Source organism: Lissotriton vulgaris, chromosome 2_1, assembly GCF_964263255.1.
Source record: "Lissotriton vulgaris chromosome 2_1, aLisVul1.2, whole genome shotgun sequence".
NCBI lineage: Eukaryota > Metazoa > Chordata > Amphibia > Caudata > Salamandridae > Lissotriton > Lissotriton vulgaris.
In genome coordinates, this window is record NC_141687.1 from 2,024,515,082 (window position 1) to 2,024,541,921 (window position 26,840).

General features: G+C 48.1%; 1 protein-coding gene across 1 annotated transcript in view; it reads right to left on the bottom strand.

Moving 5' to 3' along the window:
• The window catches only part of LOC147733673 (transient receptor potential cation channel subfamily M member 7-like), a 1,613,265-nt gene that overhangs the window by 858,214 nt on the left and 728,211 nt on the right, over positions 1-26,840 (bottom strand). Inside the window, exons 13-14 of the mRNA XM_086958251.1 lie at positions 6,532-6,585; positions 3,900-4,031 (exon numbers count right to left, since the gene is read on the bottom strand). Coding sequence (XP_086814377.1) covers positions 3,900-4,031; positions 6,532-6,585 — 186 coding nt within the window. The remainder of the gene's footprint in view (positions 1-3,899; positions 4,032-6,531; positions 6,586-26,840) is intronic.

The following is a 26,840-nucleotide window of genomic DNA, read 5'->3' on the forward strand; positions in this document are numbered from 1 at the left end:
GAAACCAGGAACTATTTGGGGAAGAGGAGGGTTTTGAGTTTTTTGCAGAAAAGTGCGTGGCTAGGTTCCAGGCGCAGCAGGCGAGGAAGAGCGTTCCAGTTAGAGGCGGCCTTGACCGAGAAGCGGCGACCACCGGTGCGCGACTTCTTGAATCTTGGGACTGTGGCCAGATGTTCGTTGTCCGAGCGAAGGTTTCTGTGGGCTTTATAAGGTGTAATCATATCTTTGAGGGCGGCAGGTCCAGCCCCATTGATGAGTTTGTGCGTGATGCACATGGCCTTAAACTCCACTCGCTGGCGGACCGGAAGCCAGTGCAGAGATTTAAGGGCCGGTGTGGTCGGGGCTCTGGGAGGAAGGTTGAGAATGAGTCTCGCCGCGGCGTTTTGTGCACGCTGGTGTTTGGCCAGGGTGGTTTCAGGAGCGCCGAGGTATGCGGCGTTGCCGTAGTCCAGACGTGCTAGTATGAGCCCTTGAACTAGAAGTTTCCTGGACAGGGGGGGCAGGAGGGGGAGGATCTTGCGAATTGAACGGAGAAGGCCAAAGCAGGTCCCCGCGGTCTTGACTGCCTGGGTCTTCAAGGAGAGGTCCTGCTCCAACCAGAAGCCCAGTGTTTTAATTTCTGTCTTAGGCGTAGGGATGTCACCGAAGGAATCCGTCCAGACTGAAGGAGGGACGGAGGACCATTTGTTGCCCAGAAGCATGATTTCTGTTTTTGTCCCGTTCAGCTTCAGCGAGGATTCGCACATCCAGGTATCAATCAATCAGTGACACTTGTAGAGCGCGCTACATACCCGTAGGGTCTCAAGGCGCTGGGGGAGGGGTGCCGCTACTGCTCGAACAGCCAGGTCTTCAGCTTCTTCCTGAAGGAGAGGTGGTCTTGGGTCAGGCGCAGGTCGGTCGGGAGGGAGTTCCAGGTCTTGGCGGCCAGGTAGGAGAAGGACCTTCCTCCTGTAGTCGCACTTCGGATGCGGGGGACGGCGGCGAGGGCGTGGTTGGCTGATCGGAGGTGGCGTTTGGGTGCGTAGAAGTTGATCCGGCTGTTGAGGTAGCTCGGGCCTTGGTCGTGTAGGGCTTTGTGTGCGTGGGTGAGGAGGCGGAAGGTGATTCTTTTGTTGACGGGGAGCCAGTGAAAGTCTCTCAGATGTCCGGTGATGTGGCTGGTTCGTGGGATGTCGAGGATGAGTCTGGCTGAGGCGTTCTGGATCCGCTGGAGTCTCTTCTGGAGCTTGGCGGTGGTACCGGCGTAGAGGGCGTTGCCGTAGTCCAGTCGGCTGGTGACGAGGGCCTGGGTGACGGTCTTCCTGGTCTCGGTGGGGATCCACCGGAAAATCTTCCGTAGCATGCGTAGGATGTTGAAGCACGCCGAGGAGACGTTGTTGACTTGTCTGGTCATGGAGAGGGAGGAGTCCAGGATGAAGCCCAGGTTGCGTGCATGGTCTGTCGGTTTGGGTGCGGTGCCCAGGGCGGGGGGCCACCAGGAGTCGTCCCAGGCGGAGGGGGAAGAGCCCAGGATGAGGACCTCCGTCTTGTCCGAGTTCAGTTTTAGGCGGCTGGTCGTCATCCACTCGGCTACCTCTCTCCTTCCTTCGTGCAGGTTGGCTCTGGCGGAGGCGGGGTCGTTGGTCAGGGAAAGGATCAGCTGGGTGTCGTCGGCGTAGGAGATTATGCTGAGGTTGTGTTTGCGTACGATGGCCGCGAGGGGGCTCATGTAGACGTTGAAGAGAGTGGGGCTCAGAGATGATCCTTGAGGGACGCCGCAGATGACTTCGGAGGCCTCTGACTTGTACGGTGGTAGGCGGACTCTCTGTGTTCTTCCGTCGAGGAAGGAGATGATCCATTCCAGCGCCTTGTCCTGGATTCCGATGTTGCTGAGGCAGTTTGTATGTCTTGCAGGCAGTTAAGTAGGATTTCAGGGTTATTGTCCAGCTGGGAAAGAGAGACGACAGTATAGTATTTTCAAAATTTAAGAGATCAAACTGGGGTGGCAGGAGCTTTGTGACCTGCACTTCCAGGTTATGGAACTCCATGCCCCTCAGTCTTAAAACGAAGGCTGACAGCTTGCTTTCAGAAAGGAATTAAACACATAGTTCTTTAATTAATAGACTCTGGAGCTCTATTCAATTCAATATCTATATGTGACCACTGGCAGATATCGTTCAGGAGTTCGGCCTATCCTTGATCTCATATGCAGATAATACGTATCTGGTGGTCTCCTATGATAATGGAGCAAATTCAGACTGTAAGCATCTTTACCATGCCTGGAAACGATGTCTCAGTGGATGAAGAACAGCTGCCTGAAGTTAAATGGGAACAAGACCGCTGATGATCCTAAGGAGTAAAGTCGTAGCCAGACCTTTGCCCAGCTGGCCAAGTTGTATGGGTAGCTCTCCAGATCCTAACCCTTCCATCAAGAATATGGGAATCTGGATGGGTAATGAACGGACAATGGAAAAACAAGTAAAAAAGCGGGTGGGCACCTGTTTCAGATTACTTAGAATGATCCGCAAGGTCTTAGAGTTGATCCCAAAGTACTTAGGGAAAATACAAATTTATTCTATGTTGATCTCTCGTCTTGAATATGGTTACTCCCTTTAGCTAGGCTCCCCAAAATACGTTATAAAACGTCTTCAAGTTGTACAGAACGCAGCAGCCAGGCTTCTTTGCAAAGTTCCAATTCACGAGCCAGTAGGGGAGTATTTGAAACAGCTCCATTGGCTCCCAGTTGACATAAGGATTACATTTAAGGCACTTTGCTTGACTCAAAGCAATAAACAATAGAGGCCCCTCCTAAAATTAGAGACTTGGTTGTGTCATATGTCCCCAATAGAAGTCCAAGATCATCTTAAAAACGCATCCTCAGAACTACAAGAATTAAGAGGGTAAGATGGGGAAGGCAGATCCTTTTCAAATTTGGCACTTAAGCTTTAAGACACCTTGCCACGAGACTAGTAGAAGTGTAATCTAGATACAGGAAAAAGTTATAAAGATTGTTATTCCCGCAGTAATTTTGTATATATATTATCCCGTCACAGCTCAATCACTCAGAGCTGGGAATCCCTTGGGTAGTTGAGGGCTCTTAAAAGCTATTAAGAAAACTAATTAAGTAGGCTTTCTTCTGTTAGGCCAGCACCTACACACCTCCGGGTATAAGAGCACTAGACACATTCTTTGTCCTTTTCATTTTCAAGACAACTGCTGGAAATAAGGTAGGGCGTGACAACATGTCAGATGTTTCTGTCCAGGAATCCAACCTTTGAGCGTGGCGAGAGACCTCCTCAGAAATACAGCTGTGCTTGCAAAACCGAAATATCCACTCTTTTTTCTCCAAGACAGGCCCTTACATCAGGTTCCCAGAGGCTTATCAAGCTAACAAAAACCTGTGGCAGCAAAAATATTTACTGCTAAATTATGAAGCGATTATCCACCATCAGGCGAGTTGTAGTTAAGCATATCTACTTACTTTCGAGCAAATAACGCATTTTCACTGGCTATAGTGTAAGTTTGTTCTTCCTGTACACAGCATCCATATGTCCACCATCATGAGAAGGTGGGAGAGAAGGGAGATGGCAGTCACCCACAGCAACAACATCTAGTCATTCTTCAGAGGGAGGATGCATTTCTTGACTCTTTGTATAAATAATTAATTGTAATAAAAGTCACACAATTCAGTGATATAACCTAATTCACTAAGTCAGAATATGTGCAAATGTTAAAGAATCAGACATATTGACATGATATTTTGATGACTTGGTTCGAAAATAGAATGTTTCAAAGTCATCCCCTTTGATCTCCTCTCCCAGTGAATGTTAGGCCTGCCCATCTCCACAGAGCACTTCAGAAATCCCACTAATGTCCTCATTTTAAAACATCAGATAATACATTCTCAGAGACTACAGTACCTGGGTCATGTTTTTGTAGATAGTTCGAAATCGTTTTCGGGTGTACGAGCACCTGTAGGTTCCTCCCATGAGAAAATTAATAATCAGTCCAGCATCCGTAAGGGTGATCTTATACCCAGGAGAAAGGTTTGCCTGGAAAGACAATGACATGTTGATTCCTGGTCATGACATAACATATAACTGTTTCGTTTCAATATATTTTAATTTAGGAAGAAGACATGTGGTATTTGCTGATCTGAAGGAGTACAAATACTTTGGCTGGGTGGCCTCTACCTTTAAAAAGCATACAACAAATATCATTATGATCTTTTATTGGTGTGTGCTTCTAAAACAGCCCAATGAGATTTCCGCGGATGGTACTTCTTGAGTTTGTTCAAGCTTAGTTTCCAATATTAACTGTGGATGAGGTGGGGGGGGGGGGGGGGAAGGCGGTAGGTAGGTTTTGTGTAGACAAAGTAAGTTAATCTGAAAGGTGTCTTAGTAAGAGTATGTAAAAGGGCATTCTTTCCATAAAGTTAGGGCTACCCCACTAGGGAGGAACGGCTTAGCCACTAGAACCCAATGGCTACCTGAAGTTCATTCAGAAGGAACTCACTCTGCAGATCTAAGAAGGCTTCACAGGATGCGCAGGTAGATGCTGCGACACTGGCGCTAAGCGGGCTTCTTGGTCAGGTAAGAGTGAACAGAGTGCCTGTAAGGCAAGTGGAATTCCCTGCGTCATGAAAGAGTGCCTCATTTTTTCTGTATTGTCCCTTGTAAGATGTTGTTTAAAACGTGATTAATTGCCCTTTTTGTGCTGTACTGGGGTTTTGAACAGCTCACGATCCATCTTATGAATTGCACGATATTCACAAGAGATAGGACCACTTGGCCATTGTGGAGTTCCAGGAGTGGGCTTGGGGGTATTTATGAATGACAGGAACCGTGACCGCCGACGGCTTGGATGGTTTTGGATAATGACTAATTTTCCAGATTTCTGCTGCGGATGGGTTACATACACCTTTAAACAATGGCTAAATTGTTGTTTGTGTGTAACAGTACATAAATGAACAATAAAATCATGTGATGATGACGAGGATGGTGTTTCTCAAAACACCAACTCTAACGGTGATCTTACTCTATGTGTACTGAGCACACAGCTCTTCAACTACAGAGATCCAAGGTGTATGCGGGTGAGCTAGTTTCCTAACTTTTCAACGCACGATTACCCAAAAGTACACAAAGACGTAATAAGGGCCCAGGCTCCCTTTTTAATAGGTGTATCAATCTATACGACAAAGGTGGGGCAATAGCTCATACACAAAGTGCCCTGAAACCCTACACTGGTATGAATAGCGCTATACAAATAATTAAATGCATCTGAAAGAGAGTAGTTATAGAGCCTTGAGGGGCACTGTTAAAAGGTGGTGGTGATGGAAGTCTCTCCTTGGTGGTTGTCACCACCTCCAGCATGGATGGGATGGAGGGGGCACCAAGAAACATTGTTGCACCGGGCGCCACCAGCGCTACAGCCAGCCCTGACTCAGTACGTCTTGCAAATCACAATGATATAAATGCATTCCGGGTATGTATTGATATTTGAAAGATTTGCTTAAACGCTCGACAGTTGGCTTGTTCCAAGATGTTACTATAAGCCCCTGGGAATGCTAATTGGCCATATGTGAGCGAGGGTAACAACTTGGCGTTTATAACCTTTCTGATAGATTTGGTGGATGGGCCACTTAATTTAGAATTCAGCATGCATAGGGCATACAACATCACCTTAGCTTTTGTTTCCATGGAAGCAATGTGAGCCGTGGGTTTCGCATTGCTCGTGAGCCGGACCCCCAGGTAGTTGTATTTGGTCACAAGGTATTCTCCACTTTTAGTGCAGTTCATTTAGTATAATGAAAGAGGGAACATTCATCAATGCACTGATAGAGTTTACATGGGTCACTTCCCATGTCATTTATCATGTCGATTTGTGAAGCAGTCTGTATCCAAGCCAGAGTACGTGCCAGGCGAATAGCCCAATAGAAGGGGCTAACATGACTGTCAGCCGAGAGGGGCTGGGGACCCTCCTTGCCCCTTTCCTAGATAAGCCTTAGTGGTGGGAGAAAGGGACGTAAATTATGGACAACTTAAAGGCTGGCCATCAACCTGCGTTCTTCTGGGAATGGTGGTTAACCCTGATATTATTCCAGCTGCTTTGCATGTATTTTGTCATGGAATATGCGCTGGCCAGCTGTGGACTCACTTGTATGCAGCTGGAACACTGCAAATGAATTTTATTGGTTAATTTTGACACCACAGGAAATTTTAAATGGGGCCGCAAATCTTCGAAATGATGAGTTCTGCACCACCCATACAGTTATTTGATATGTGTGACACACCCATGTATAAGGTTTGCTGAAAAAGGGCATCCATGTAATAAGTGCTTTAGTACAAAATTAAACATTTATTTTTAGAGTTTTATATAGCAAGAACAAGACCTTTTCAAGAGGAACGCCTAGAATAAGCAGGGCTAATTAACATGGGCGCATTAATTACCCCTCTAACACCCCATCCATAAACTCCATACAAAATCAACACTCATGGTTACATAATTATTATTAATGTAAAGAATACTATTTAGTTCATAAAATAGGTTTACCTTTTTTACATCCCGTAACAAGTGGAAAAGGAATGGGTTTGTTGGACCTTGTTTCTACAAGGAAAAACGAAACAAGGGTGTAAGTTGCTTTGTAAAACGACAGAACTCTCAATATAAATATTTATAATAGAGATCTTAAAACAAGCTACTGAGTTCTTGAACACACTCTGATCTTGAAAGAGCGAGATAGACGCATGCATGTAGTTTACATTAATGTATTGTTAAGTTAGCTCTGATTATGTCTGACCATAACAGAGGCGAGAAGAATTACTTAAAACAAGTTTGGCAAACCCATAAGTAACGCACGTGAATTTTTTACTGAGGAAAGATTCCACATTTCTTATACGTTAAAGAGGTGCAACTACTAATTCTGCTTCAAAATTCATTGACGAGATTAAAATTCATATTATTCTGTAGAAATATTCTTGCCCCGCTATATCTAAAATAAAAGCAACAGTCAAACATTCAAAGTTCATGAGCTAACAGTGTATTTATTAGGGGTGGGCATGTTCCTCTGGCTGTTAAACACATAATCTCACTTTCCACACGTGTTCATTGCAATGCTGGGCCGGAATGTTGTGACACTCTCATAGCTAAGCCCACCGCACATTGCTATGCCAGTTGTTAAAGTCTCTGCGCCAGAGACACAGGCAAGCCACAGGCGATGGACACTGATGAGAGAAACAGGAACAAACATTGGAATGTTGGAGCAGAAAACCTATACCAGACATTACTAGCTCTGGGCCACGTCGTTGTCTTCAATGGAGCACACAACATTCTAATCTAGTCTTAACGTCCACCGTAGCAGCTATAATCTCCATTAAAGGCCTGCTCCAACATTACAGGCTCAAGCCAAAGGTAAGAGCCCATATATAACAAGGGAGGAGGACTTTAACTGCTGGTATAAACAGCTACAGTGGGCTAAAAGGATGCAATAACATTCCACCCCATGAGGTTGGAGTATGCTAATTAACAACAAAGGCCTCCCGAGAGACAAAAGGGGTTGAAATCTACTGCTGCTCTGTAGCCTTTGTTTCACAGCTCTTGTTGTGGATGTTCAACAGTTACGGTTGTATGGCATTACAACGCGGGCTTTTACCACGCGTACCATTACAACGCTGTTTTTACAACGCAAGTCGTTACACCGACTTGCGCTGGATAGTGGAATAGTTTAATTTTCTATTCCAACTCCAGCCCACGTTACAGTAGGGAAGGTGTTGGAATAGAAAATGAAACTATTCCCTATCCAACAGCGCCTTCCAGCGCAAGTCGTTGTAACGACTTGCGTTGTAACAGCAGCGCTGTAATGGTAGCGCGTGGTAATACCTGCATTGTAAAGGCTGTTCCCCACAGTTACAGTCGCCCCTAGTCGTACACAGAGCTACTATTATTGACTATGGAACATACACAGCGACAGCTGGGAAAGGAGGCTCATGTCAGCCCCTGGTTCAGGGCCGGACTGGCCATAGCGGGCACCGGGCAATCCCCCGGTGCACCGCACGGGTGGGGGCGGTTTTGTAATGCGCTGCTACTAGAGTCTCCGGCCTTCCTGTTGGACAGACTTCAAAGAGTACAATCTGCCGCTGCTAAACTGGCCCTTGGTTGGCCGAGGAGATCTTCTGCCACAGCAGCGATGGCCGAACTCCACTGGCTCCCGTTGAAACAACGAGTGGCCTTTAAATCCCTCTGTCTTGTTTTCAAGGCCTTGCATGGACTTGGGCCCAAATCTCTGCAAGCCATGTTTCATTTGTACTCTCCAACCAGAGCATTTCGCTCTACAACGGCATGCCTTGTAAAAGTGCCGAGATTTTAAAAAGCTTGGACAGGAGGCAGATCTTTCAAAGTTGCGGCTGCTAAACTCTGGAATAGTATGCCCCTAGACATCCGTCGAACGAAAGAACTCCTTCCCTTTAGGAAAATTGTCAAGACTTGGCTGTTTCCTAAATATTAACCTGCTGGCCACTGTATTGCTGTTCCCCACGTGCTTCTCCCCCCCCCCCCCCCCCCCCTGGAGATATCTCAGCGCCAGGATGCCTGTAAGGTGACAGCCGCGCTATACAAGTGTTTTAAATAATAATAATAATAATAATAATAATTTTGGGCCCCTGGAGGCCGTTTTGTTACAGGGCCATTTTTGCAGCATAGCTGCAAAATCGTCCCTGTACCACAATCGGCCGAAAACCAGCCCCGGCAAAGAGCTCGGCGGCACCAACAACCCCCCCCCCCCCCCCCCCCCCCCCCGAGTGGGGAGGGGGGGCCGGCCGAGCACTTTGCCAGGGCCGGTTGCGGTTCCCAGTCCAGCTCTGCCCCGGTTCTCCCTGGGCTCAGCCACATTGCTTTTCCTTGTTTCTCCTTGGAAAGAGGAGTTGGCCTAGCGGATAGGGCGGTCAACCTCGTATCTGGGGAACTGGGTTCGAGTCTCGGCAACGACGCAGAACATTTTATGATTCTGGGCAAATCACTTAATCTGCCCGTGCCTAACAAAAATGAATGTGTCCTCATGTAAGGCAATTGGTGCTACGTAAAGCGCTCTGATACCAGATACCTTCGGGTCAAGTTTGCGCTATATAAAATTCCGTAAAATAAAAAAATAAACCAAGTCATGGAAAGCTAGTAGCAGAGCAGAATTTGCCCCTTCCTAATTCTAAGGCTCTACTGACACTGAGCTACAGGAGGAGGTAGGGTGAATGCGCTCTGTTGTGCCCTCGTCCACAGCCTCTTTCTCTCGCCCAATTCCACTTATCCTAGAGAGGTTGGGGCAAAAGGGAAGCAGAGGCAGTGGATATGGACATTGTACTGTCGAAGGTAGCAAACCTATACCAGCAATGATAGGTCACTGCTTCTCCATCGTCTGCAATGGAGCTCCCAACATTCCAATGCTGTAATCTTAGGTGAAGATTAAAGATATAGTGGAAGCAAAGCTCCTAGTCACTATGAACACTGAGGCCCCATCCTGGACCTTTAAGCGAAAATGGATACTCACCAACATTCTTGTGAGAGTTTAAGAGTGGCCTTGGTGCTTATAGTCTTCTGCTTCGGGACCAAATGAAGCTCTGCCACTTCACACTGTTGCATCTGCATACTGAGGGGGAGGGGGGGGGGGGGAATGCTACCTGTATCACACTTGCACCAGCAGTCTACAATGATGATAAGAAGGAAGAGGATAGTGATCCTGCCTACAGTAGCCCACTCGCTCTAACTTGATACAGCCTTACTCCTTTACTCAGCAGAAAGTGGCAATCCAGCCAGGTGGACAACCTCCACAGCTGTCCTACTCTCCTCATCTTCAGGCAGCAGTAAACCCTAGTACCTCGTACTTTATAGGCATACAAATACAAATATGCATGTTGTGAGCTCCCAGAACATTTGCGGACTGGAGAACATTACTGCTGTGCCTAAAAATAGGTTATCCTTTGTGCCAATAGTTTCATAAGACACTGGATATGACTACAAGTGGCCAGTTAAATTACAACACAGTTAGAAGTGGTTTAATGTTTATCGGATCAGGTAATTGGAAGGTTCGATAAAGATCACACCCTTTGGTAAATTTTGGCAGGGCAAAATTGTGGAAATGTATTCAGGGAAACCACCATTATTTACTAAAACATTCAGAAAGCACCAACATCTGCTTGTTATACCCCTTCAAAAAAAACAGTGGATGATAATTTCCACTTCAAATACATTCAGGGCACCTAAATGTCAGATTTTATTACATGTGATTATTATCACACCAGACATGGGCTTTGTTAGGGGGGGTGCAACATTTAAAAAGAAAAAAAAATCGCACTACAATTTTATTCTTCTTTTAAAAGTGTGCGCCAGGAAATGCTAATGGTCCATGGGTTAGGGGGCACAATACTCGCCTTGGCCTGGGTGCCGGCAACCCACACTCATCAGTTGCATTACAGATAACATTTATTTATGAGTTTAGGAAGGAAAATATAAACTATTGCAGTTATTCAGTTTGAGTTGAAATAACAATGCACGCAAAGAAAAAAGCTGGATGGTCTCTATTACTGCGCTGCTGCGTCCATGTGTTAGAAAATACAAGGCACTCAGAAGACGTTTAAAGAAGCAGTTGCAGTGTATCCACTAGATGTAGGAACAAAACAGATTTTGCAAGGGCAGAGCCACCTTTCATTGGTTTCAATATTGCAGATGGATGATCCCACAAAGCAGTAGGTCAGTTAGTAATTAATGTAATTATCAAAGACATGCACCTAATATAATTTGCACTACAGCAGTAGTAGTATGGGCTGCCATGTGCAAACCTTAGTAGACAGTAGGGGTGAAAACGTGTTTCAGAAAGCTAACAAATAAAGTAGCCTAATGGCTCTATGGAGAGTGTCTACCTAAGAAGCATTGGCCAAAGCCAAAAATCTTGCCTTTTAATGCAAGGGGGGAAAAAGGTGCAATGCTTGGGCGGCTCTTCCGTGAGAGAGGTGTAGTGTCGCCCACTAAAAAAATACCCCTAAACAGCAGAAAAACAAAATGGTAATAAAGTTTATTTATTGCCCGAGTGGCTGAGTGGCAGCAGGGAGCTGTGCACTTATGTGTAAAGTGCGCATGTCCCTTTGGCTAGCAGTCTTGCGACGTGTACGTTTTAAACTTCTCTAACCTAGCTGGGTTATAAAAGGCATAGGTCTCCAGCACTCTTAAGAGTGTTGAGAGAAGCTCTACTATCAAGTAGTGCAGTTTCCCGGGTCCAGAGCTTTGAGGAGAGCGGAGACCCTAGCGAGCAGCACGTAGGTGCAGACCCTCAGGTTACACTTCCACGTTTCTAACCGAGTGCGGTGTCACGCACATGGCACTGATGACGTAGCTTCCATTGGGCCTGGACGAGGATTAACTAGGAAAGGAGGGTGGTTTCTGGATGAACGTCGTAGCCACTTGACTGTTCTGAATCTTCTCTCGTACCTCTGGCATTTGCGGTCAAGGGCAGGGATGCTGTTCGACTCCAACTGCTGACACTCAGGTCTGGACGATCTCAGTGTGAAGCGTTGGGAGCAACGCAGTTTGCGCTGGCTGCGGCTTACGTGTGGTTCTCCCTTGGTGGCTGTCTGGTGTCTTGGAGGTGTTCTTGGTTCCTGGTGCTACGAGTCCTCGTACTTCTCCTCTCGTTGTCTTTGACACACCTCTGTTTGTCCAGCTCTTCTGGGTGACACGATCTCCGCTCTTCTGGGTGACACGATCTCCACTCTTCTGCTTCTCCTCCGGGTGCAGTGACATGTACCATGTTCTAACAAGGCCAACGGGGCCGTTTAACTTCAATGGTCTCCGGACCACTCAGGCGAAACTTTAGTCGCTCTTCTCGGCTGCATGGCGAGCAGCCACCCATCTTGGGTGCTCCATCTTTAGGCAGCTTCTTGACGCTCCTACTCCGGCCGTTCCCTCTCCAGGGAATGGCTTCCACGGGCAGTGGTGAGCTGTGGCTTCTTGACGATCCTACTCCGGGCATTCACTCTCCAGGGAATGTCTTCCATGGGCAGTGGAGAGCTGTGGGGGTGGCTGGCCACACATAGTGTACGACTCTCCTCTCGTCAGCATTGAGTCACTGACAACTCCTGCTTGAGGCAGTGTGAGGGAGGACACTGTGCTGCGTTTGGCCCCTTCTGGGCTCTGTTGCTGCTGTAGAGATGTATGAGATCTCTCTGCTGGTTTCAACAGTGCTTCTTCCTTTTGGGGAGGTCTCTTTTCCTCCTGGGCATGCACCGGTGCTGGCAGGGTTCTAGATGCATGGGGCTCTTCTGGCACCGGTCGTGCCTGCTCTTTCTCCTTGCAGTGATGGTCGTTCACCGCCAGGGGCATGTGGCGCACCCTTCTCACTTGCTGTGGCATAAGGCAGGCACTGAGGTTGCGCTCTCCATCAGTCTTTCCTGAGGCTCCTTGTGAGATTTAACAGTCTCACCCCTTCAATGCGACAAACCTGGGTTGGTGCCCCGTCAGCAGTGCTGGGGCGACTATTCAGTGCCTGCTGGCGCCTTGCGTGCTCACTTGCCTCTAGTAGTGGTGTGCGTTAGCATATTAGGGGCATGCGGCGCGGTTTTCTTTTCCAGGGATATTGCTTGTCCACCTGCCGCCTCTTTTCTCTGGCCAGCATACCTGCAGTGCTAGACCGTTACATAGACTTGATTCTGTGGCGGAGTGCTATTGGCACTTGACACTGTGCATAGACATTTTCCTTGGGTGGCTGCCGGCAATCAGGCTTGGGTAAGATGCTGTCCTTGTAACCAGGGCTATTGTTCGAGGTAGGGTTTCCTGCTGGGGACATCACAGGGTGCAGTCAGTGTTTGCAGTGTATTTTATTTGGCGGGTGCAGTGTGGCAATGTTGCTTTAATCCTAGGCCACGGCAGTTTCATTCATGCTGCAGCCTTCGTGCCGGCGTCTACAGCGCTGTCCGATGGCCTCTGGGGAGATCCTTCTAATTGCAGCCACTACTTGGTCTCACTGTCTGCAAGCGGACTGCAACGAACCTTCACCCCCTGGCAACAGTGGCAAGGCTCTTTTGATGGGAGCTTGTCCCTTAGACGGCTGGCCTCTCTGCTCCTTTGCTGCAGTCAATGCAGGCCAGATGCTGCTCACGGCTTCACCCCGGGCTGAGCGGGGCTTCACACCTGTTAGCAGGCCTCTCCTCCAGTTCCTCTTTTCCCCCTTTAGTGGGGACACTACAGCCAGCAACAGGTTCGCTTTGGTGACCGCACTCACCTCCTAGGCGTGGCACCTTCTCTTATATCTGCCACCCGAGACACATACACACCGCCTGACGCCGCATGAGGACTTCCCCTTCACCGCGATGAGTGTGTCTTTCTTTTCTCATTGGGTGCAAAGCAGTTGTGCCACGTTCACTTTCAGTGTTGTTGAGGGTTTCTTCATTTTTCAGCAGTGCTGGCCGCACACTGTCACTCCCTGTACTCCGCTCCTCGCGGCAGCAGTCGTTCACCCGCCTGCAGCTCTTGTGCACCTTGGCCCATTCACTTGTACGCCTTCTGGGCTAAGGTGGTGCCTTTTGTTTTCTGATCGGCCTCAGCAGCTGATGCACGCTGCGGGCCTTAGTTTATTCCTTGCTCCACCCGCCTGCAGCAGCCTCACTCAGTTCTCACGCTGCGCCGGGGTGGGGTTTAGTGCTGCTCCAAGAGACTGGCTATTTTTTCCATGAGAATAGACTTTGAAGATCGTTGAACGGTTGGTAAACTTTACATAACATAGAAGGGTCCAATTTACTGGGTTGGAGACAGCCGAGGGAATTAGGGATAAAGTTAGATCCTAACAACCCAGAACAAGTACTGCTATGTGCAAGGTCGAGCACAGGTACCAGTGTTCAATGACAATTTAGGATGCTTAAAAAAGTACAAACACAAAATAAAATTAAAAAACAAGGCATATCCAGTTGTACACAAAGTTAGAGCTCTCCCAAACCTGATAGAAGAACCATTGAGAGTATAGCGTCAGAAATTAGAGGATCGGGGCAATTAAACAGATAGAAAATTCATAATGGCTTTTCCCCATTGTGGCTACCCAGTAGTCAGGGGGAAAAGAAATAAGACTATGTGTGGATCTCCATGATCTTTTCTCTGGCATTTGAGTGGATAATTTTTCCCTCCCAAGAATTAATGACATTTTGAGCACTATGAATAATGCCAGTTGTTTCAGTGTGATTGATGTGTCACAAGCTTATCACCGAGTGGAGATTCACCCAGACTCTAGTGGGCACATGCATCAAGCTATTTAGGAATCGCAAACGGTGCGATTCGGTAAAATCAGCCGTTTGCGATTCCTAAATACCTTTTTAGTATGCATCATGCATTTTTGGACAATTCGCTATTTTTAGCGAATTCCAAAAATGCGATTGCTCTTAAGGAATCGCAAATTTGCGATTCCTTAAAAGCAATGCATCATTTTTTTTAAAATTGCGATTTTCGAAACTGGAAGTGCAAATTACCACGAGGTTAAACCTTGTGGTAATTTGCGAAATTGTTCAAATATGCTTTAAATTGCTTTTTTTCAACTGTGCAATTACAGACACACATGTCCTAAGGACATGTGTGTATGTAACTTGTACTGAAAAGTAAATTTCATGGGTGCAGGGGGGGGTCATTGGACCCCCCTCTCCACCCTTGAAATGCATTCATGAATTGCGATTTTTCAATTGCGAATTCGCAATTCCCATTGATTCCTATGGGCCTTTTAGCCCATAGGAATGAATGGGAATTGCGAATTCGCAATTGAAAAATCGCAAATTTCATGCGAATCGGTAAAAATTGCGATTTTTACCGATTCGCATAAAATTTGCGAAAAAAATGATGCATAGGCTTTTGCGAATTCTTATTTGCGATTCGCTATTTTTCGCATATAAGAATTCGCTAATGCCGATATTGATGCATGTGGGAGTTGGTCTTCACATCTTTTATAACTCCATTCGGGGATTGTAGAATGCTGTTTGGCCTAGCCTCCGTAGCAGAAGATTTTCAACGTATAATGCAATAGACACTGGGGATCCTAAAAAAGATGCTAGTTTTTCAAAAAGATGTCTTAATCTACGTGGATACAGGGGAAGTTCATAACAAGTCCATAACAACAAGTTATGGTCTGTTTTAACTGCATTGAAGGAGGCAGTGCTAACTCTAAAACTTGAAAAGTGACAAATTGGTTTGGTTTCTGTTGATTATTTAGGTCACACAATATCTACAGAAAGAAAAAAACAAAATGTAATTTGATTTGAGGCAATTAGGGATGCATCAGCACCTGACAGCAAGGAAGAACTGAAGTAACTTTTAGTACTACTTGAGTACATGTCCAAGTTTGTTGAAAACTTTACGTAGAAAGTAGTAACTTTACGGGAAATACTAAAAAAGGGAGTACATTTCAGTTGGAACGAACAAATACAGAGCACTTTTGACAATATTAAGGAAGCAATCGTGAAAAGCGTAAAACCATTGTAACCACTGATGATAGTGCAAAGGAACTGGGGGCTATCCTAACACAAGTTGTAAACAATTCAGAACAAGTAGTAGCTTTCATGTGCACCTTAAAGGGGCAGAGAAGAACTATTCTAGTATCGAGAGAGAGGCTTTGGGGTGCTATAGGGCCATCTTGCACTTTAGGTATTTTCTTTGGTATCCACCTTTTACCCTGCACACCGACCACAAACCGCTGACCCACATCTTTTCTACCAGGGGTATTGAAAGCACTACACCACACATTTCCAAATGGGTCCTAGCGCTGGAAGGTTATAACTAAAAAAATGGACTACATTTCTAGAGCTAAGAATCTAGCAACAGATTGCCTTTCAAGGATGCCTATTAGCTATGGTCAAGCAAATAATGATGGTCTTAATAATCCTATTTTTGAAGGGGTGTTAGCAGGCATCAGTAAAGATGAATGGAAAGCAAGTACAGAGGAAGACGAAAACCTATTGTTAGTAAAAAACTAAATTGTGCAATGATGGTATAACAAACAATATAAATTACTGAAGGATGTACAAGGGTTTTGGGGGTTTAGAAAGGAACTCAACATTGAAGGTAAACTCATCAAAAGAGAAGACAAATTAATTCCTCCTAAGAAGCTATGGGACTAAAAAGCTAATCTTGCACATGAAGGGCATCCAGGTAGGAACTGCACCAAAAGTAAAGCGGGAGCACATTATTAGTTCCCAGGGATTGACACCCTATTGGAGAATACAGTCAAGGGCTGCTTATCATGTGCCCACCAGAGTTACAAAACAAAGAAAGTGAGGAACACTCCAATGTCCCTGTTACCAGTACCAAGCAAACCATGGGATAAGCTGGCAATTTATATTATAATAGGTCCCCTAAATTACTCAAATTGGCATGGATGATACATGATCGTGTTGGCGTACTACCATTCCCATTGGATTGTAACTAGGGTGGTCCAATTCATTACTACTAGATTGATTATCGAGTTCCTTATGGACACATTTTGTACAGAAGGCATTCCCAAAACATCGATTTCGGATAATGGAGTGCAATTTGTCTCCGAAGAGATGAAAGATTTTCTGAAGAACTTGTCCATCACACATTTGACCACAGCATTATACAGCCCAAGAGCTAATGGACTTGCTGAGAGAACCAATATAATGATCAAAGACAACTTACAACTAGCTACAGTGTCTAGGACTCCCGTGGGCAAATCCTTATATAAGACATGTTGTGGCCTTACCAGACTACTCCCATATGCAGTCACATGAATCTCTCCTTTCATGTCACTCAAAGTTAGGATACCAAGTACCAAACGAATGCCTAGTTGGTTGGGAGGAGGGCAACCAGTTTGGATCCAGAGGGACAGTATAGGAAAACAAGTAGAACTACACCAAATAAACTACAGCATTCTCTACAATATGAAACGTAGCACTGCCAGAAGAGATTGGAATATTGGAAGAAATGCGTTACTTACCTGTAACAGCAGTTATCCAGTATTGGTGTCTTTCATAGATTCACATGCCTGAATCATTCCCCGTCGCCGAGACGGGAGCCTCCGGTACATAAAAAAGTAATGTCCTAAGGACATACATAGAGAATATAGGCCGAAGGGCCTCCCCTTTGGGGCCTTTCCACGTCCTTATGTAAAAAGGACCGAACTCTCATCGTTAGCCAATCAGCTCCGACCTCCCTCTAGAACCTTCCCGGGAGGAGCCTCAGTCCCTCAGATTTTCGTACGCACCCAGATAGGGTGTCGCAATGTAGACATAGAGGTACGTGAGACCTTACCGGGGAGGCGGGAGGGTTGCATGTGAATCTATGAAAGACACCAATACTGGATAACTGCTGTTACAGGTAAGTAACGCATTTCTTATCCAGTATTTGGGTGTCTTCCATAGATTCACATGCCTGAATCAGAGTAGCCAGCAGTTATACATGCATAGTGGTAAAGCACATTCTCACAACCAGCAGGCCTGCAGAAATTACAGACAACGTGAGAGAAACATGGCAATATACAGTCATGCATATAGCAGAAAAAAAACCATGAAGAATGTGCATACCTGGATGGCGGGACGAGGTAAGGCTCACCTTATTGGAAGAGATGGCGCAGCACCGCTTGTCCCACTGCAGCGTCCTTCTGCAGTTCGATGTCCAGGCAGTAGTGCCTGGAAAAGGTGTGCGGGGACTTCCAGGTCGCCGCTCGGCAGATGTCCAGGATCGTCACTCCAGCGAAGAGCGCCGCTGACGTTGACATCGCTCTGGTAGAGTGGGCAGCCACTCGGTCCGTCAAAGGCCGTCCGGCCTGATCATGGCAGAAAGCAATCGCTGAAGAAATCCAGCGGGAGATGCTCTGTTTTGTCAGGGGCAAACCCATGCGCGGGTTGCTGTAGGCTACAAAGAGTTGAGAAGACTTCCTGACCTCTTTGGTCCTGTCCAAGTAGAATTTGAGACACCGTTTAAGGTCCAAGGAATGCAGCGCCCTTTCTGCCGCTGTGGAAGGGTTCGCAAAAAATGACTTGAGGACAATTGGTTCGTTCAGATGAAAGTCTGACGGCACTTTAGGAATGAATTTAGGGTTGGGCCTGAGTACCACTCGGTCGTGCCTGAATTGGAGATACGGTTCCTGAATAGACAGCCCCTGAAGTTCGCTGACTCGTCTGGCCGACGTCAGGGCGAGCAGGAGTGCCGTCTTCCATGAGAGATGTTTGAGAGTGGCCCGGTGTATGGGCTCGAAAGGGTGTTTCATTAGTTGGTTGAGCAGCAAGTTCAATTGCCAGGTCGGAGGGACTTTCCGAGGCCTCGGAAAGGATCTGTAGAGCCCTTTCAGAAATTGCTTTATCAGTCTACTGGACCATAGGGAAGGTCCTGATGAGGTCCTGGTGAATCTAGAAATTGCAGCCAGATGAACCTTAATGGAGGCGTGAGCCAGTCCCGATTGAGCCAGGTGGAGGAGGTATGGTAGCAGCTGTACTGGGGTGACCCGGAGAGGGTGTAAGCCTTGTTCCGAACACCACAAGCAGAACCTCTTCCACTTCAGCGAGTAGGTCTTGTTCGTGCTGCCCGCCCTCGCTTTGGCTAGTACGGCCCTGCAGTCCTGCGGGATCTCTAGGTCTCCGAACTCTCGGTGCTCAGGAGCCAGGCCGATAATTTGAGCGAACGGAGGTTCGGGTGGTGTACCTGGCCTCCGGACATCGTTAAGAGGTTCGGGTGTTGTCGCAGGTGAATCGGGGGCTTGATGGAAAGGCGAAGCAGGTCCGAGAACCAGTGTTGTCTCGGCCAGTACGGAGCAATCAGGATCAGGGTGCACGGCTCCGTCTTCATCTTCCGGAGGAGCCTCGGTATCATCGGGAACGGAGGAAAAGCGTACGCAAACACGCTGAACCAGCCGATGGAAAAAGCATTTCCCAGCGACCCCCGTTGGGGATGCCAGCTTGCGTAGCTTGGGCATTTGGCGTTCCCTGCCGTCGCGAAGAGATCGATCCTCGGGGTCCCCCATTGCGAGAAGACGTGGGCCACCGTGTCGCCGTTCAGCTCCCATTCGTGGGAGAGAGAGGTCTGTCTGCTGAGGGCGTCCGCGATAGTGTTGTCCTTCCCGGGAACGTACTCCGCTTTGAGGGAGAGCCCGTGTGCCACCAACCAGTTCCAGATTTTTTGCGATTCTCTTGAGAGAGAGAGAGATCGCGTTCCCCCTTGTTTGTTCAGGTAGTGCATCGTCGTGGTGTTGTCCGTTTTGACGAGCACCGGGGAAGTTCCGATACGTGGCAGGAATGCCTGCAGAGCCAGATACACTGCCCTCAGTTCCAAGAAGTTGATGTGTAGTTGTTTCTCTTGGGCGTCCCCTTTGCCGCTGACTCGAAGGTCCAACAGAACCGCGCCCCAGCCTTCCAGTGAGGCATCTGTCGTGATGACCAGAGGTGCCGGCGGTAGGAGGAACTGCAAGCCGGCCGTCAGGTGTGTCCGGTTTCTCCACCACAGAAGGGCCTTTGTGATGGCCGGTGTGATTGTGATAATGTCCTCGAAGGAGCCGGAACTCTGTTTCCATTGTCTCGCCAGCGCCTCCTGCAGGGGACGCATGCGGAGCCTGCAGTGTGGTATGAGGAGAATGCAGGAGGACATCATCCCTAGCAAGGAGGTGAATGTCCGGACTTTGATGCGAGACTTCTTGGCCACAGCCGTGGCCAGAGACAGTATTTTGTTGGTCCTGTCCTCCGAGGGGAAAGCCTTTGCACGCTTCGTGTCCAGGGTAGCCCCTAGGAAGGTGATCCTCGTTGATGGAGTAGTGCAGGATTTTTTGAGGTTGATCGTCAGACCCAGCTGTTGAAAAAGAGCGCTGCAGGCGTTGGAGGAAGCAGTCGCGCCCTCCGGGGAAGGCGCCTTCACCAGCCAGTTGTCCAGGTAGGGGAATACCTGGTGACCCCTTTGTCGCAGGAAGGCTGCCACCGGCGCCAAGCACTTTGTGAAGATACGTGGCGCAGATTTGAGGCCGAATGGCAAGACCTTGAACTGGTAATGTCTGCCTGCTATTTCGAACCGTAGGTACCTCCTGTGTCGTCTGAGGATGGGGATATGGTAGTAGGCGTCCTGTAAGTCCAGGGAGACCATCGAGTCTCCTCTTTCCAGCGCCCCCAGGATCTCCTGGATTGTGACCATCCGGAAGGATTGACTCCGCAGGAAGGCGTTGAGCGCCCGGAGGTCTAAGATCGGCCTCCATTTGTCCCCTTTCTGTTGGACTAGGAAGAAGTGGGAATAAAAACCCTTCCCCTTCTGGGACTCTGGGACTCTTTCGATGGCTCCTTTGACCAACATGGCGGATACTTCCTTGAGAAGGAGGTGCAGGTGTTTGTGAGCACGCTTCAGCGGAGGAGTGTTGGGAGGGGTGTTGATTATTTCGAGGGAATGTCCAAATTGAATTATTTGTAGTACCCACCGATCTGTAGTGATTTTTCGCCAATTTTTGAGGAAGTGGGTCAGTTTTCCCCCAATTCGAAAGGATTGAGACGGTGGTGGGACTGGCTGGAGTAAATGGTCACTGGCGGCCGCCAGTGCCCTTCTTGGCGGATTTGCCTCTGAAGGATGACCTCCCATAGGATGACTGTCGGGTCTGTTGTTTGTGCTGGGGCTGGTTCCTGTTGCCGTAGGAGTAAGACGACCGATTTTGGTAGGAACCTCTGTAGGAGTACTGACCTCTGGAGTGGCCCCCCCGAAAGGACTGGTTCCGGGACTGGAGGGAGCCCAGAGCCCTCGCCGTATCGGTATCTTTCTTGATGGCCTGGAGTGCTTCGTCTATCTTCTCCCCAAAGAGAAACTGACCATCGAATGGCATGTCCAGCACCTTAGATTGGACCTCTTGTCGAAAGGACGTTGCTTTGAGCCAGCCTTGGCGGCGGAGCACGGCAGCCCCGGCCAACTGGCGGAATCCCGTCATGGCTGCGTCGATGGCGCAGTCGATGATTTCTGCCGCGGAGTTTTGTCCTTCCGCTAGGAGAGCTTTCACTTCGTCCTGGACCGTGGATGGCAGACCTTGCAGATAGGGTGCTATGTCTTCCCATAGCTGGCGGTTGTAGCGCCCTAACAGGGCGATGGAATTTGCCACCTTGATGGTCATGGCGGACGTGGTAGAGAACCGTTTGCCTATGGTGTCCAATTTCCTTCCTTCCTTGTCTGGGGGTGCAGACAGCGGCGAGGATGGGTTGCGGGATTGCTTTTGGGCCGCCTGAGTCACCACCGAGTCCGGTTTGGGGTGGCCGGTCAGGCAGGCTGGCGCGGTGATCGGGGCCTTATATTTTTTGTCTAGGCGCGGGACCACCGCAGGCACCGAGGCAGGTGTAAGCATCAGCTTCTTGCCCTGTTCCCACAGGAAGTCTATAAGTGGAATAGACTTGGCCAATTTCTGGCTGTGCTCCTTGAAATCATGGAGGAAGCATTCCGTTTCCGTGGATTCCACCGCCATGTGAAACCTCTTTGCTGCCCTGTCCACCAGTTTGTGGAAACCCCCAACGTCCGCCGCCTCAGATTGGCGCGGTCGCGGGGATGCCGGGGTAGACGAATGGTGTGATGACGCAGCATCGGCATCGTCGTCTCTGTGTTCCGAGTCAACGTCTTGCACTTCGCCTTCCTCCAAGTCCGTCTCCTCCTCCTCGTCTTCCGAGGAGTCCTGTTCTTGAGGCTGGGGCCGAGTGCGAGGCTGGGGTTGGTTCCGAGGACGGGCCTGGAGAGCGGAAGGGCGCGAGGCCGACGGTTGCGCCTGGGTGACCGGCACCTGGGTTCCGCTGTCGGCATCCGGGAACCGTTGTTTATAGTCCTGCACCAGGGAGCGCAAATCGTTGACCAGAGACAGGGGCAAACAGATCATCGGGGTGTTCTCCGTGTTGACGTTCATGGAGCGTTCCTGATACATAACTTCGTCCTGGTCCCCGTGAACGTCCTGGTTTTCCTCGTCGGACTCCTCACTCTGCAGTCTCACCTGCTCCTGCTCGGGTGCCAACCCTACCGTTGGGGGAACCGAGGATGTTGGAATCGAGTGAATGGAGACTTCGACCAATCTAGATTCTTTCCAAGATGGCGCCGGGGTCTCTTCCGACGACGTGCGTGAAGATGGCGCGCCCGCCGTGTGTGTTGGTGACTTGAGCGCCTCCGTTAGTGTCGATGGCACCAAATTCTGCGGGGATAAGTGAATCGCCGACTTACTGGTGGTAGAGCCTTCGACTTGAGATTTTTTGGGTGAAGGCGGACCCTTTGAACTTGACCTCGACCGTTTAGGTGACGATCCTTCGGTATGAGATTTCTTCGGCGAAGGCGGACCTTTAGATTTGGACCTCTTAGGTGACGATGACGCAGATAGTGGGGACACCGTCGATGGTCCTGTATTAGTCTTAGCCGAAGGCTTCGGAGGAATGGTAGAGGAGACCGGTGCGCCTGAGGACGCAGTGGTGGTCGTTGTGGCCGTCGCGGAGGGCGATGAGGCCGTAGTGGTCGACACAGTGGTCGAGACCGAGGTGGTCCGCTTAGTAGATGGAGCGGGTTTCTTGAACCTCTGGCCGTCTTTAACAGACACGGAGGAGGTGGTGGAACGTGCCTCCGAAGGTTTCCTGTGCGCCTTCTTAGGAGGAGTGTCTGTCTCTCCAGGGGACTGCACCCTGGGTCTCTTCTTGGAGACTTTGGAGGTCACGGAGACACTACCCTCGGAAGATTCCAGAGTGTCTCGTACCTTAAGCCTGTCGAGCCATTCGAGAAGGCGAGCCTCTCTTTCCTTAACAGTCTTCTTTGGGAAGGCTCTACACACCCTACACTTGTCAGGGACGTGGTCAGGGTACAGGCAATATAAGCACAGATCGTGCTTATCCTCCGCTTGAATCCGCTGCTTGCCGCAGGAGGAGCAGGCCCTGAGAAGGGCTTTCTTTTGCGAGTCTGCCATGGATGAAGCCTTCTTATTGGATTCCGACATGGGAGACTGTAGTCGAAGATAGGATAAGTATTCTGTTTGTACAAAGTGTACTTCCAGCGAAGTTTGAGACTTCTAAGCAAGAAAAAACCTGAAGAGCTCAGGTTGGAGACTCCCTAGCACAACGTGCGGTAGAAAATCTGAGGGACTGAGGCTCCTCCCGGGAAGGTTCTAGAGGGAGGTCGGAGCTGATTGGCTAACGATGAGAGTTCGGTCCTTTTTACATAAGGACGTGGAAAGGCCCCAAAGGGGAGGCCCTTCGGCCTATATTCTCTATGTATGTCCTTAGGACATTACTTTTTTATGTACCGGAGGCTCCCGTCTCGGCGACGGGGAATGATTCAGGCATGTGAATCTATGAAAGACACCCAAATACTGGATAAATAGGGTGACAGTTCAACTCCCTATATCTTGTAGGATTAAGGAGAGATGTTACTCAGAACCCAAAATAATTACTCCGGTGAGGAAGAATGTTGTGGTGTCAGATGATGGAAAAATTTGGAGCATGGATAGACGATCCAAGTGCCCCGTAACAATCCATCCTGGACAAAGGGAACCAACAGGATCGAGAATCACCGTTACCAGTGAGACTAATACCAGATCCATAAGATTCAGGAGGATGCATGCATGCTTCAAATATTACGCTACTGGATGAGTTACTGTATGTTCTAATCTGTATTAATACCCTGTCAGCTTTGGGGTAAGGTCACCCTTTTTCTATCATCATTAACCGAAGGTGTGAATATTTTAGATAGTATCTTCATGTTTAACTTGTTCTTGCTTAAAGGGGGACATGTGTTATAATTACCTGCCATTTAACAGTTACATTTACATTCTAGCCGGCATTTGTAGCATTTCCTTATCTTTACCCTCCACTGCCCTGTTAACTTTTCCCTCATCCTCTCCTTCGCCACCCTGTGCTAATGGAATGTCTGGGCGTCTACCTTGGAATGTAGGAGTCAGAATGTTGGCATTATGTGAGGTGACTTGGAGATGTGAACAACGAATAAACTTACCTTCAACTGGTTCATGTGATCTTATCTTTATTACAACAGTACAACCCCATAAACATTAATTAAAGGGGTGAATGCATTTAATAAAACCTTGAGGAAGATCCATTGAAGTTAAAAAGAATAAGGATGCCGCCTTTAACTATCAAACATGCATTATACTGCTTCCCTTCCAAGACATACTACCCTGTGAGCGAACATCAATACAGCCATAATATTTTCCATGGTATCATGGTTTCAGTGAATGGTTGCCTTGTATCTGGCTGAAAGTCTGTCTGAATCTTCAAAGTTACTGGAGCCCACCTAGTAAGATAAGTGCATATCTGTTGGCTTAGTGAAAAAATAATTTGATATTTCTATTGTTTTAACATTAATTTTCCTTTGACCTGTATACCACGACATGCAACGAGAGGCCAGCCTGTGGGTGGACTTCACTGCCCACAATAATACCAAGCAGGAGGAAGAGGGGGCCCTCATTGTCATTGTGCTTTTAAGCGCCTTCATTTCCCCCACGGGATGTCAGCCTGTGTGTTCGGGACTTTATTGTCCACAATACGGAGCAGGAGGGGTTCTCATTGCCAATGCACTGGTAAGCACCTTCACTTCCCCACGGCGCAGGATGATTCAAGGCAAATACCAGGCCATGAGTTGCCCGTCTGAGTCCCGAGGAGGCTGGGCCTTCCCTCTAACCGCTTCTTTCGCATCTTTTGAGGCTGATTCTCCCAGCTCCATCTTATCTCTGAGAAATGGGTAAACTGAAGTTAATTTCTTCTACCAATACTACAAAGAAAGGCAAACATGCTGGCACAACAATAACAACCTATCTGACTAAAGCCATGGGGTTATTTATTCTGGAAAAGAATCAGTGGAGTGCAGACCCGAACTTCGTGTGGGGGGGCTTAGACTCTTAGCCAGGGCCGGCTCGAGGACTGGTGGCAGCCATTACCGCAATCATTTTGGCACTCTCCTCCCCATACGCTCCTTCTCCATGAATTCCTTCACTACCACTCTCCAACAGTTCACCTAATCCCCCCCATAACCTCTTTCTGACATGCATTTAATTTTTTTATAGTGCTACTCATAGCTCACTCACACTCAGTTTTGTGATCTGCATGGTACACATTATTTGCAACAGGCACAGTAACCCTCCGTGCTCCTTTATGAGGAGCCAAAACTGCCACTAGACAACATTCTGAACTCATATTAGTAGGAACATTAATCACCAGAGTTATCTTGATATTTTTATTGTTGCCCCTAAAACTACCTGATGAACAAGGAAGTTCATGTGCTTTTATACAAAAAATTATTTTTAAACACAGTCGCACCACCCTAAAGCCAGTTCTGCTACCAGCAATGGGGTAGGACAAGCATTTTAAAAAAAGGGGTGAGAGCTAACCTCATACCCATTATATGAGGAAAAGGATCTATGTAAGTGGAGGGGTGTGTTTCATCCCCCCAAATCCCAGCAAGCCAAACAAGTTAACACATTTCTGGTAGATGATTAAAGGGAGAGTAGACTTCTACCCTGAAAACGTTTTAAAATGTTTGGGATCAAATTTGCTAAAATGCCACAGACCCTTAAGGGCATTCATGAAATATTCCAGTACTTTCATGGTGACTTCCAGGGAAGTCTGGCCTTTCCTAGGAGTAAATCTATTTTTTTCCAAATGTCTTAAGTCAGACATTTCTTCCACTATACCAAGGAAAACATTCAATATGACTGTGAGAAGGTGGCCTGATATGCAGTGCTCACTATTCTAGTGAACACTATGTATCAGTCCAGCAACCCTTATTGATGATTGGTTGTTGGTCAACCTTATAGACCAGCTATCCTAGTAGCGTGGATACGAGCAGTCTAAGGCTAAAGACTCGAGAGGGCGTGTTAAGCCAGCTGTTTACCACACATATACCCCTTGAACACCCAGTGAAAGGACACCACACAAGTGTTATGAAAATAAACAAGATATTTATTAAGAATCACAACAGCCCTGTACTCTTTATGAGGACAGGGTACTAAGCACAAAACAAAACTCTTACGAAAATACTTAAGTTAGCACAGTATATACAAATGCCCGAGGGGCACGGAAAACCATATACTCTGGAAGTGGAATGCGAAATTACTAGCAGGTAAGTACAGTACTAATAGGCTTTGGAATCGCTAGGACGTGACTATAGAATCTTCAGATTACTTCTAGGAGGCCTAGGGGACTCGGGTGCAGAGTGTGCACTCTCACGCGGGATGCGGGACAAAGTCTATGGTAGCTAGATTTCACAAAGTTAGTGTTCTCGGGCGAACCCGACCTGGTAGGGAGAAAACGAAAGTGGATCCTGACCCTTGGATAGTGAGGCTATGCTGGGGCACCGAAATGCCGAAGTTACCTAGCCCAGGGGCTGCAGCTGCATAGGTCTCAAAAGACGTCGGGAATCCTCGTTGCCGGACCAGGAGCCTGGAAGAAAGAAGTTGCTGGCAGGCGACCAGTGAAGAAAGTTCGATGGATCCAAGCCTGGATCGAAGGAAGATGACACCTGAAAGCAGAGGGGACCAAGTTCGAGACTACTAGCCAGTAGTCAGGTGGCACCAGGAGGGCACCGGTTGGTAGTCACCTCGACTAGGTGAGTGGGTAACGCTGTGCTCGCAGATCTCACGGACCAGGAGGCGTTGTCGGCGACCAGGATGGAGGAGCGAGCTGTCCCACGATGGATGAAGCTGTCGGCGTCGCTGGACCCAGGATTGGGCAACAAAGCCTTGGCAAATTCAAGCCCACGCGGTGGACTCAAAATGGCGTCTGGAGTGGACCAGGAGGGTCCGGAGTGCCTCTCTTGAAGAAGGAAGCAAGGGCCAGTCTGGAGCAACCAGACCAGCAGCAGTGATGTCGTCGGGCGTCGTTAAGAAGGCCACAAGCCAGCCGGCTAGTAGCCAA